At 43.6% G+C, this 12,893-nt stretch overlaps 1 protein-coding gene across 3 annotated transcripts in view; it reads left to right on the plus strand.

Moving 5' to 3' along the window:
- cacnb2a (calcium channel, voltage-dependent, beta 2a) overlaps window positions 1–12,893 on the plus strand; it is a 64,594-nt gene that overhangs the window by 3,901 nt on the left and 47,800 nt on the right. The window contains exon 1 of one of the 3 annotated variants that reach the window (XM_086190894.1): window positions 9,766–9,902. The exons of the other annotated variants lie outside the window; for them this stretch is intronic. Coding sequence (XP_086047020.1) covers window positions 9,855–9,902 — 48 coding nt within the window. The 5' untranslated portion in view covers window positions 9,766–9,854. Of the gene's footprint in view, window positions 1–9,765; window positions 9,903–12,893 lie in introns of those variants that run through there. 3 annotated transcript variants of the gene reach the window in all.

Here is a 12,893-nt window from a genome sequence, read left to right on the forward strand (position 1 = left end):
AGAAGCAGTTGAAGATTTGTACCTCATAAACTGACTGGTGAGTGTAAACTCTTACAGCAACACCTTACAAGTCAAATGCTGCCGCAAATACAGAGAAGCGCCAACAGGTTTAGAGCGCACAGAAGCTCTGATTTAGAGCCGAGGTTATTGTTAGCCAGACTCTTAGGAAGAATTATTACATTTCCTGGCTACAGTTACATCATTCAGGAATGTGTGTGTGTGTGTGTGTGTGTGTGTAAACCCTGACAGTAAATGCAAACTGGCATAAGAGCCCCACTTCAGTCATCATCATCCATCAGAGATGAGATGTGTGTTGCGGTGAAAGCTCTCTGTAAACACTGCTGGGTACAACGCAGTAACCGTTGCATTCTAACTGTTTGAGTGGCGAAGTGACACAGTGGCCTGTTATAAAACAGACGCAGAGGTATACACACTGTGTCTGGTCCTTGTTGAGCAGACCTGCATGGGACAGGATGGGCCGGGTTAAGGATGCGCGCCCCTACCTAAATGTTTCTCCCTTTTTTGGGAGGAGGCACTGATCGCCTCAGCTTTGGCACGGCAGCAAGAGGGTGACCGGGAGCCGGAGGAGATCAGAGCCAAAGTGCACCTCCTGCTTCGTCTCAACACTACAGAGAACTTCTGAATGAGCAGTGGGTGCTTAGTGAGAAATCGCCTGATTTTACAGCCACCCTTGGGAGTTCATGTCCATTCCCACAGTCCTGTCCCTAAATGAGGAGTTCCCCTACAGTCTGAGTCATCACTGCTAATTAGGCTGAGAGAGAGTAGCTATCTGCACAGAAATGACAGGAGAGGTTCTAAAAGAATGAGACAGCAAGGGAAGAAGACAAAGATGGACGCGGGGAGGGTGGAGGAGTGATGTGTTCAGGGTCAGCGAGGCCCCCAGATGCCAAGCAGAAATATCCTCTCTTAGATATTTGCCACAAGAGGGCCCTAGAAATAGCAGACCTTCCAGTAAGTTCTCCTATGTTTGGACAATAATGTAAATACTGGCGGGCAGTTGTATTAAACCTGACTTTATTTTCCTCTCACTCATGATCAATCATTCTGCTGCTGATTATTTTCAGCTCTCACAGAGGAATGAAACGGCCACACCTTTTCTGGTCGCCTCACTGCTGATCCATCAATCTGTCATTTGCTTTCAATCTGGTTTCTTTTCGTTTTATCATTTCTCTCCTCACCGCCGACGGCCAGAGTTTTCTAAAGAATGTTTGCATGACTGGATTTCGAAATGATTGTCTGTGTATTTTCTTTCGCTCAGCTCCCTCCTGTCTGATCTGTTGCGCTTGTGCCTCGGAGTCCTGGCATTCCTGTAGGCGTCTTAGAACATCTCAGGCTCGCCAAGGTCTCTGTGTGATCGATCCACCGCAGATCCGCGTGTCATAAACAAGATCTTCCAGTAACTGCGTATAAACAGCTCATAAAAGACAAAACTACTCGTACAAGAAGAAAAGGGGCAGAGGGCAGACAGAGTAGGTTGATAGAGGAATGATGAGACTTTCTCTGTGGTTATGGCCTGATGCCCGGGGGGGGAGGGGGAGTATGGAGGAGGCTGGATAGGGTGAAGGTCCAGGCCACACCAGACCACTCAGCCGTGGGAGTAGAGAGGTCAGTGCTCAACACTCCATTGAGAAGGAAGAAGAGCAGAACTTCAACATTTATTTATATTGATGTGGAGGCGGTGTACATCTGCAGTGTAAGTAAAGAACTGGTCTCACCGAGATGGTGGTGCAGTTTGGAGCTCTTTATGAACGTGCTGGGGCTCAGAAATGCACAGACACGATAAATATAGACAATCAGTCTGCAGTCCAGACGTTTAAACTACTTTTTCATCAAACTTCTGAAAATATAAGACTCTTAATCTGTAAGTAACATGGGTTCAGCCAGCCTTGCTCTGCTCAACTGTAACAAAATATGCCTAAAAGCTAATCGGCTAAAATCTTTTATTATTATTTCAAGGTCGCTTGTGAAAATAAAAGGAATTTGATGCTGATAGACTAAAAGAAGTGAAAATGTACCTTCTACCTATATTCCATCCATTTTCTACTGCTTATCCTGTTAAGGGGGGGGGGGTGGAGCCTATCCCAGCAGCCTTCTGGCGAGAGGAGGGGTTCACCCTGGACAGGTCACCAGTCCATCTCAGGACCAACACATAGAGACAGACAACCATTCACAGTCACACCTACAGTCAATTTAGAGTATCAATCAGCCTCGTCCCCTCTTGATGTCTTTGGACTGTGGGAGGAAGCTGGAGTACCAGAGAGAACCCACACAGGAACAGGGAGAACATGCAGAACGAGCCGGGACTCAAACCCGGAACCTTCTTGCTGTAAGGCGACAGTGCTGACCGCTGCACCACTGTGCCGCCCTCACTTACATTCCTTTAACGGCCAATAGGGTACAACTCAACTGGTAAAAAAAAAAAAAAAATAGTACTTGAGTCATACAGATGTCCATGCGAAAATCACAACACTTGTCCTTACAGCTACAGCTGTGAACATTTTAATAGAGTTCACGGGTTCAATTGGTAATTTCAAGTCTCCTTCAGCAAAGCGCAATATTTATCTTGGTTATGGTTTATTTATATTGAAATGGATGAAAAAGTCGGGGTTTGCTTTAAGGAGTGCGTCAGTGAAATGAGCGGAATGATTGAAGTCTGGAATCTCACTCAAATATTGCAACCTCTGTTTACAAAAAACAAGGCGGTAATGGAAAAAGGACAACCTTGCTGTGGTTCAGGCCGAGCCAGTCAACCCCCCTCGGTTCCAGTCTTTGTTAAACTTTGTGAACCAGTTGCAGGCTTTTTATGTCGTTGATATTGTTTTTTTTTTCATTTATCTTTTCCAAGTTACTTTTCCTGACTGAGGAGCGCAGCTTTACACTCAAGACTATTAAACAGACTATGAGAACTGTGTTAATATTAGTGACTTTCATAAGTTTGACTCAGACTTTGCTACCTTTGAACAAAGCTAGACCAGCTGTTTCCCCTTGCTTCTGGTCCTAAGGCTCTGCGAAGCAAAGAGCTGCTAGCTTAGCTTCAGATTTAAAGTGCAGGTGAGAGAGTAGTGTCACTTTCTGCTTGTGTTTTGGGTCCGATTGGAAACTCAGAACTTGCCTTTTGTGTAAACGTGAGTAATTGTCCATCTGTAGACAGGCAATGTGTTTTGAGTGCCTGCCTTCTTCTGCCTAATGCATCCTGGGAAATGATCCAGCCCACCGTGACCCTGAATAATAATAAACTTTCTTAATATAGCGCTCCTCTAAAAACAGAGTTAACAAAGTGCTTTACAGGGAGCGAGAAACAAAGCAGAGAACAAACAGCATGATTAAACAGTCGAGGAAGGATTGCTCAAGCACACGTCTATAAAAGTTTGTCCTCAGTAGTGAATTAAAAAAAACAAAAGAAACAGTGGCTGTTCCGGAATGTGTCATCTCCAGTGAAGAATGTCTGACCCTGATTAAGATTCATTTGAAGACTGAGAAGTACTCTAACAAAGTCTCATCAGACTGACAGCCCCATCTTTTTGAGAAACGCAGGATGTCGGCTCAGGTCCCAGGCTCGCATGGCCGATGGTCCTTTCATTCTGGTAACACGTGTCATTTAAGCAATCAGTATATTTATGGAAATAATGAGGAAAAATCCAGCCACTTCATCCTTGCTAAGACAAAGAAAAGACAAGCAGGCTGAAAACAGCCAAGGGGTCAGAAATACAAGACAGCACATGAGAAAAGCAAACAAAGGGAAATGGCTGGTACAAAGATGTTCTGGCACCTCAAGATGGGAAAACAGGCCTATCCACACACACACACACATCACTTACAAAATACACCTGAGACACATCAGGGCGCTGCAGACATAAAGGGCTGAAAAACCAAACCGTGACATGAGAACCAAACAATGAAGGCGAAGAGCAAAATCCAACACCTTTTTTTAAAAGTCTGGACAGGACCCATGATGAATGTCATTGTTCACTTTGTTTCTCCCCAGGATGCCAGCGTGTGCCAACCCTGTGGCGCTAAACCTGTAAAATGCAATATTGTGGAACAATTATTTCGTTTTAGAGCAGTGTAAGAATGATGCCTAAAATCTAGAAACAAGTTAGCATTGCTGAACGCCCGGTTCCCTGATCTCAAAGTCAAGGGGTTTTTGGTTAAATTCAGGGAACGTCTGTGGTTCAGACTAGGGCAGGGCGATATCACGATATATATCGTCTGGACGATAGAAAATGTCTATTGTTTAATGTTAAACTTTATTGTTTATATCACGGTATCGCAAAACAGGCTTTACGGCAGTATTTTACGTCACCGACGCGCCTTACGGCAAGCCCAGGCACGCGGCTCAAACATACACAGCCATGGAGGAAGACGTTGGACGCCACACAGAAAAACATGTTACCAATTCTCAATCTAAACAAGATGACGAACAACCAGCGCAAACCGACGAGCTTGTACCTAAAAGAGGGGGAACTTCTGTCATATGGCGGTGGTTTGGATATAAAAAGACCGACAAGGATCAGACTACTGCACTTTGTAAAGTATGCCGCTGCCCGATCCCAACAACAGACTCGAACAAGAGTAACTTTTTTTATCACCTGAAAAAAGAATCATGAAAAAGAATACAGAGAGAGTCAACGAGAAAAAGCAGCAAAAGCTGGGCCGAGTGACGTTGACGTTAAGAAGAAACTCCAGACGCAGACATTGCAACAGGCTTTTACCCACGGCACACCATATAGCCATACCTCCCTCAGATGGAAGGAAATAACCATGGCTGTTCGGGTTGGCACATCTGTAAAGATACGATTCCAATCTACACGGTCGAGAAACGGGGGTTTCTTGAGTTAGTGCGAACACTCGACCCTAGATATGAAATGCCCAGCCGAAAACACATCGGTAGCGTTGTTGTGTTACCTGCTTTATATGATGAGTGCCGGGCAAAAGTGGAGGAAGAAATAAAAAATAAAATAAACTGTTCATTCATTGAATTTACCAAAAATGTGCTATATCGTATCAGGATATAAAATGAGCTATATCGGGATATAAAATTTCCGTCATATCGCCCAGCCCTAGTTCAGACTAGTGTAGAATATTATTTACTTTTGTCTTCATTTACAGAATAAAGTGCAGTGTTTTTTATATGTGTTGAAAACAAGTGGCTAAATCTAGCGAGCTGTGTTGTCGTCGCACCCTCAAAGTGCAATTGAGCTTCAGCTTTGTACATGCAGTGATTACATTCACAAACTAAAAAACAATCAAGTGCTGTTCCTCCGTTGAGATTCTCGTCTTGGAGAAGAAAAAAAAAAAAGCGTTAGTCCCCAAAATTGCGTTAGCCTCACCATGGGCTAAAAAAGCCAATGGGATTGTTGCATTAGATTTTTCAACATCAGAAAAGAAATTCTGTGGCAAACTTCTGGGTGGGCCTACAAAAGCACGTCACCCTTGTGGCGCTCTAAAGCTTCAGGTCTAGAAGAACTGTAAAATAACCTGAAGTCACCCGTGTAAGTGGCCGCAAACCTACTCCATATAAAGAAGTTTATTAAAGACATAAACATTTATGGGGCAAATTTAAGGATGAACCCAATACTGGAGTTGGTTGATAGTCAAACCTCTGAATGGAAGTACCTGCTACGAAAAGATATCAGCTCAGGGGAAGAGAGCATGAATGAGTCTTGTGTTGTACTAGTAAAACTATACTATGAAAATCTGCTGTGCAGTACTTTGAACCAGGATTTACATAACTCAAAGAGCAGTATGTCATAATTAACCTCCTGCTGCTTCCCACACTCGTTATGTTTATATAAACGGCTGCAAGAGGCTTCCCACTTCGCTCTGTATCCCCCGCATCCTTCTGTCTCTCTCACCTCCAGTTCTATGTAACAGCGACCCTCTGATTTCTCTCCCAGCAGCAGCAGCTCTCTGGAGGTACTGTATAGGCTCTGTTACACTCCGGTCCTCCCTGTCTGCTCTGTCTGTACATTCAGACGGGACAAATGGATCTGGTGATGAAAAGCAGTCTGAGGGTGTGGCTAGGACAGGAAACCCCGTCTCATTCTCTCACTGATTGCAGGCATTTTTCCTCCTAATTTTTTTTTTCTCGACTTAATGGAGAAACAGGGTGACGCACCAACCTCGTGATTGGATAGCTATCAGATCTGGCAACCCCTGGGTCTTTATGTAATGGAGATGAGTGACATAATGTAGTGTTAGGATGTAGCTGCCAGTGTCCTGGAAATCTTGGGAAGGTGAATTATAACATGAACCCTGCAGAACTCTTGAACTTTGAGCATCGTATGTCATAGTTTTCCAGTATATTTGGCGAGTCATATGTAGTTTCTGGCATCAGGCAGCAGAAACGATGCCGGTGATTAAATCCTGTTCTTCTGGTAACATTTGGACTGAGGAGAGGTAGCGGTTGAACTACCGCTGCTGCCTGTCGGCCTTCAAAGCTTTACTATACTGCCATCTTGTGGAAAAATCAACAAGTGCAGGTAGTTTGCTTGATTGATTGTAGTGTCACTGCCTGTCAAACCAAAAAGTCTGAATTTAGGTATTTTGATCTTGGTGAGGGTTATAAAATTCCTGAAATATGAAAAGTTTGTAAACGTTCCATGTGAATTAATGAGAAGAAACTGCAATTGTTAAAATAATTTTATCTGTCAGAAACTATATTTATCTTGTCATATATGGACATAAATATGCACTTTTTTTTTTTTTTTTGTTCCCATCAAATATGCACGCAAACATTTGCAGTACAAATTTAAATCATGACTGTTTGGACTACTTGTGAGTAGAACTGTGATGGACTCTTAAATTTCAGAACAAAAACATTTGGTATTTGCAAAGCTTAAATATACCTCATTACATGTATTTTGCCCAGTAATATCTTCAAAACATACCCGAGTCCTTAGGTTCAAATACAGTAAAGTGGCCTAAAAACTCTGCTGGAGCATAGCAGAATGTTATTATCTGCTCATGAGATGCAGTAATGGATAGTTAGTGGTTGAATACAGTATTTAACCCCCCCCCCCCCCCCCCGCATTTTTCATGTTAATTCCCGTAAGACAGCACTGATAAAAAATTTCCAACTCCTCCTCCTTCTACAACTTCTTGTAAAGATTTTTCCTCAGATAAAATTCAACAGGCAGTATTTTTTTTGTTGACATGTTCCCCTGCAGTATTTTCCGTTAGTATTACTTCTCACAGAGTGACTCATGTTGTGACTGAAATACGGGAATCCCCAATCCCCCACCCCGATTGTAATGATCCCCCTCCATCACATCAGACACATGTCTCTGGGTGAAATATTGGCAATAAACGAAGCAGCTTTATCGCTGATGACAGATGGTGTCAGACCTGAACAGGTCGTATATATTCAGTCGATCCTGATTCTATTACTGATGAGCACAACGCTTTTGAGCAGGCGACCCACGAGCAAGCCAAAAGCACTCGTATCAGAAATGCCGACTTTGTTCGCAGCGGTGAAGCTGTGATCCACGTAGAGCTCGGACTGAATACTGAGCCTGTGGTATTCTGGTGTTCTCACATGCGGCGCAAGTGCCTCAATGTCCCCATATCCCCACCTGACCCATTCAAGTACACCTGAACTCTACTTGCCATCACCATGTGAAGTGGATCTAAGTGCAGCGCATCGGTGTGGGCCAGAGTATGATGAAGCGTGTTCACACTAATCAAAAGTGCTGGGCGTTGGGGTCAAATGTACTCTGATTTTGGCCGGACATAAAAACCCTCTTAGCTTAATATTTTGCCTGCAAAGCAGCACAAAACAAAAATTAATCTTCTTTTTTTAGTATATGTGCATATAAAACTTCAAATTTGGTTGAATCCTCTTTTTAAGATCTTTTAAACTTCAGCAGCAAAAACTTGCTTTACCAAGTCAAATGTACACTACCGTATCTGACTTGTACTTGGTTGAACATAGTATCTGACATTTCAAGTTGTAGCACAACACGTACTTTACAACAGCAACAGCACAAATTACTTCAGCTGATTTATTATTCTGGGAGGATGGTACTTCATTCAGCTACCAGAATCCTATCCTAATTGTTTTGTTTTTTAGTTTTGGTTCCTCTCAAGATCTTAATCAAACAATGTCAAATATATATATATATATATTATTACTAAAAACATAATAACTTGTTACATATTTATAATATAGCAGTACTATACCGCTACTTTATTTCTAAGAGGACTACCCGTCAGTATACAATGAACATCGCTTCTGATTTGCAGAGACAATAGTGGAGTTTGTCTTTATCAGAGCGCAGATGTGTGTGACAGCAGAAATGGTGCCGTTATTTCCCTGGTGACAAACTACAGTGAGAGTGTGTCACCTCAGACAGAGACCAGTGCTGGCAAATGGAGACGAGCTGCCCTTTTCCACCAAGCAGACAAAGTTTCCCGTCCTGCAGCGTCGGCGTCAACACTGCATAATATTAAGGTACATTATGTTAGGCTGCATTAACGGAGGACAGCGCTGAGGAAAACGTCCTCAGCTGAGTGCTTCTGTGACGTATCAAGACCAATAACAGTGTCTTGCATTGACATACCATCTTATTGCCGTCTAACATCGTAAACCCCGTTCAACCCTTACACCGCCCTCGCTGTTAAAGCCCTACTTCCGCAGAGCCCACATATGTGAACAAGTAATACATGTGGAAATATTGAAGCATTATCTTATGATTGAAAAAGCCATCATGTTTCAAAAAACTGTACTGCTTGATTTGTGTTAATTGCACCACATCTTTAATTATCCCATTGCATAAATGGGGTCTCTAGGAATGTTCATTTGCAATCTGTCAACAGCTGCCCTTACTCATGCTGCACATGAAGGGATATTACACGTCGAGGCGCTGTGTGAACGACATTGCCGTGAGGATGGATGTCTGTTTGGACTCCGAGTGCAGTGGAAAGGGCAAAAGAGGAGAAGAGGTGTAGGGTGGGCTGAAGAGGGACCGTCGCGCCAACCCCATGTTCTTACTCTGGTATGGCTGAACAGCGAGCGGCTTCCCTCTGCAGCACAGACAGAGTTGTGCTGCTGCTCAGCACAGTGCAGTCTCTTCAGCAACCAGTAGCTGTCCTAAGCACTCACACAGAGAGAAAGTATAGTGCAATGGAAATGACTGAATCGCAGAGGAAAGTAAGCAATAAAAACTGACGGGGGGAAAAAACGGAGGGGGGGGGGTTGCACAAAGTCAAGTAAAAAGCAAGAGTGTGTGTCCAGCTTTTAAAGCAGCCTTGGCAAAAGGAGAGGCTGGGAGTAAAGAGGCGGCGCTCTCCCTTAGGAAGCAGGGGACAGCGGTCGATAAAGGACACTCCACCTCCTCCCCGTGCTGAGAAGCAACTTGTGTGTGACGACGAGTGCGTCTAAATCCACCAGCAGCTGAACCAGCGTGCCAGCCTGCAACTGTACCTCCGCCACAGCAAAGCAGCACTGCAGAGGATTTGGCTGCTCAGACGATCTGCCGAGTCGCCAGAGTGGATTTTGGGGTGGGGTAAATAATCAGATCAGACGGTCACCTCACTGGACGCAACAGTGTGGAGATCTGTGGAAGATGATTAGCAGGACGGGCTGTCTGACTTTTTGAACCCTGAGAGTTTTGAGTACACGTTGGGGGGTGGGGGGTGGGGGGTGGGGTGGGAGGGGGTGAAGACTGAAGTAAGGGGCTGTTGAGGACAACTCTCTCCTCGCCGCATTGTCTCCTTTGCATCTTTTGGTGGTCCGCGCTCCTGTGGGGCAAGTGCGCAGGCATGGACCAAGGCTGAGCGGATGCCGCTGCCCGACAGGGAGTCTGTGATTCCTCCTCGCCCTGGTCCCCTTCATGCCGTGCTGTGGGCTGGGCCATCGCCGGAGAGCACAGCTTCCATATGTGAGTTTGCAGCTCTGATGCTGATTTATCAGAGGGGTGTGTGTGTGTGTGTGTGTGTGAGAGAGAGATTAAGAGGCTGATGAAGCTGCCAGCACGTGTAGACTGATGTGCTTAATCATGATTCTTTCATTTAGGCTTTGGCTGCATGAATATTTCAAAGATGGCTTGATCCTCTTTGCAGCATTCAGGTATTTTGCACAACTTCATTGTAAATGTCATTGTTGGTTCAGGCTGAGCAGTCCGTGGACGCCTGCCAGGCTTCTGCCCCAATCAGTGTTCTGTGGAGCTCAATCCTGAACAATCCTGAATGCTGCAGGATTTAGCTGAATTATTCCAGTTGCAGCTTTCTGCATAGCCCACTGCCAGATATTATAAATCTTTTATTTCATATTTATTCTTGGCGTAGAACTAGAGGGCTGTGGGTTCACATTGCCGTCACACACTAGTTTTAGGCTTTGGTGGTTTATTTCATGTGTCTTTCGCGTGCTAATGTGTGCAGCCAGTCTTAATGAAATGCACTGGGGGAAAATGTGGGTGCATATCTGTGAATATGACTTCTAAGATGGGAAAGGCAGAATTTGATGACACTGGCATTTTTTTTTTCATACTGTCCTTTGCATCATTAATTCTGTCCTTCAGCTGCTGTCAGGTTCCATAGACGCTCCTGTGAATATCCAAAAAAGATATATATTTCTTACACTGTCCAAAAAAGGGACGCAAAAAAGAAGTGTTTTTCTGCTCATTCAATTTAATCCTCCAGTACTGCAGATAAAGACAATCCTCTCTTTACCACTAGATGGCCTTGTTACACTTTTACTCGCCGTCACCCGCAAACCTGTAATTTCAGCTCAGATAGAAAATGTTTGGACTCCAAAACCAAACGACTAAAATGAATCACGAGTTATGTTTTCCAGCAGTAATTTAATGGTAAGCTCACCTCCAGATTCCAGCTTGTTAATCATTTAAACAAAATGATTGAAGATATGATGTGACATAATTATTGTGTCCTGAGTATGCTATTTTTGACTTATTCGTAGTAGGCCCAGTTCAGACTTTATATATATATATATATATATATATATATATATATATATATATATATATATATATATATATATATATATATATATATATATATATATATATATATTATAAAAGCCATGTCCCAGTTCAGAAACTGGATCGTCAGAAACCTAAAGTTGAATTGGAATCTTCAGTCAGACCAAAAATGCCCCAAAAGCCTTAATTAGCCTCACAGAGCCAAAAATGAATGCGTGCCCATGCACTTGTCACGCACAGTTCTTGCATCCAGCTTCTTCACCCAGTTCCACTCACAAGTGTTCATAGCTGTTCGGACGGACCACATAGGAAGTTATGGCAAAAAGCCATCCATCATAGAGCCAACACATTTTTTGAAAACTCCCCTGAAAGAAAGTGACAGAAATGGTGGGATGAAGAATGAAAAAGGAGTTTGAGAGGCCACTTGACCAATCACAGTGGTCGTAGTTTTTGGATTAGCAGTTTTTTTGTTTTTGGCAGAAGTTACAGAGAAATCTGATGTTGACAGGTTTTTGGTTTCACCTGGATTGTTTGCCAACTTTACAAATGAATGAGGATCACCTGAATAAACCATTAAACAAAGGAGGGCTGTACAATGGATTATGTGATACTGACGGCAGCAAGTGATACACCAGTTGTGTCCTACAAATTCAGCCAAAGCCAGCTGCCTTTTTGGAAGAGCGGTTGACTCGAGACCAAGACTCGTGGACCCATTGTTTATTTCTAGACAGAATACGTTGGTCTAAAAATATGATCTTTGCCGAGCCAATGTCTGAACTAGGACTTTAACTTTATTCCAGATATTGTAGAAAAGAAATTCTTCCCTCCTGATGAATTAGATTTGTGTGTGACCAGACCCAGGCTGGATCAACGTTTACTGTACAACTGAGTAAGCTTTAATTTAACTGATGAGTGGATTAGTGTAGGGCCAGCTGTTGATACTCCACGCCGGACTCTCTAAGCCAAATGGTGTAAGGTGTTCGCATGAAAACAATCCATCAGCGGTGATGGAGTAACACTGGCAACATGTGTTTGTATTTAGTTGCCGTGTACATCCAAACGCGCTGAAATCGATCTTGTGAACCTGAGTTTTTGGGCCACAGACGATAGTCTAGCAAGCAGTGCTGACCTTATGAGGACCCCAGCTGCCGTGACAGGCCACTTTTTCTGTGACACCCCTCTCACATGGTTGCCGTTTTACATCTGAAATGGGGCAGAACACAACTCCAATCTAGGTGGAATGTGGAGCATGGAGTTCCTGCCGGATGGAACTCCGTCTGATACACTTGAGTCCAGTCCCACACTCTCCTCATGGAAACTGAGCTAATTGAAGACAGGATAGCCCGACTCCAGTCTTTAGTTTTCAAGTCCCTGCTGCTGCTGATCATGATGCGGGACCTACTTGAGAACTGAGCGAGGTCAGTTAAGTAACAGAAGTACAAGCAGTAGTATTTTGCAGATATCTGGTAAATATGAAGTGAATATATACTTGGCTAATTGTCATTGACACGCACAGCATAAACCCTGAAATACCTCCCTTCTTTAACGAGCTCACAATCTGTCTACAATGCAGAGTATAGACACCGCCCGGGTAATGAGGATAAACTTGTCAGTTTTTTGATACTTAGACGTGTGGAATATCTGTGTGGAATCCTTCAGATGGCAGAAGTCTGTTTTTTTTAGCTCCTTCACAGCCTATCAGCTTGCACATCATCCAGGATCTATCACAAATCCACGGCAAAATGATGGCACCCAAGGCAATAAAATAAAATGAGGAGATTTGCAAATGCATCAGGGAGGTTTCCTCGCAGACTGACTCAAAGACCCCCATGTGTGCGGAAACAAGACGTAAAATATTGATGTGATATGAATGAAAGTTAAGTGAACCCATTCTGATGAGCCCAAGAATTTCACAGCAATCCAGCGGTTGAG

This window comes from Aulostomus chinensis, chromosome 21 (genome assembly GCF_037954235.1).
Source record: "Aulostomus chinensis isolate RoL2024-O1b breed Wild chromosome 21, RoL_Achi_v1.0, whole genome shotgun sequence".
In the NCBI taxonomy this organism is placed as follows: Eukaryota; Metazoa; Chordata; class Actinopteri; order Syngnathiformes; family Aulostomidae; genus Aulostomus; species Aulostomus chinensis.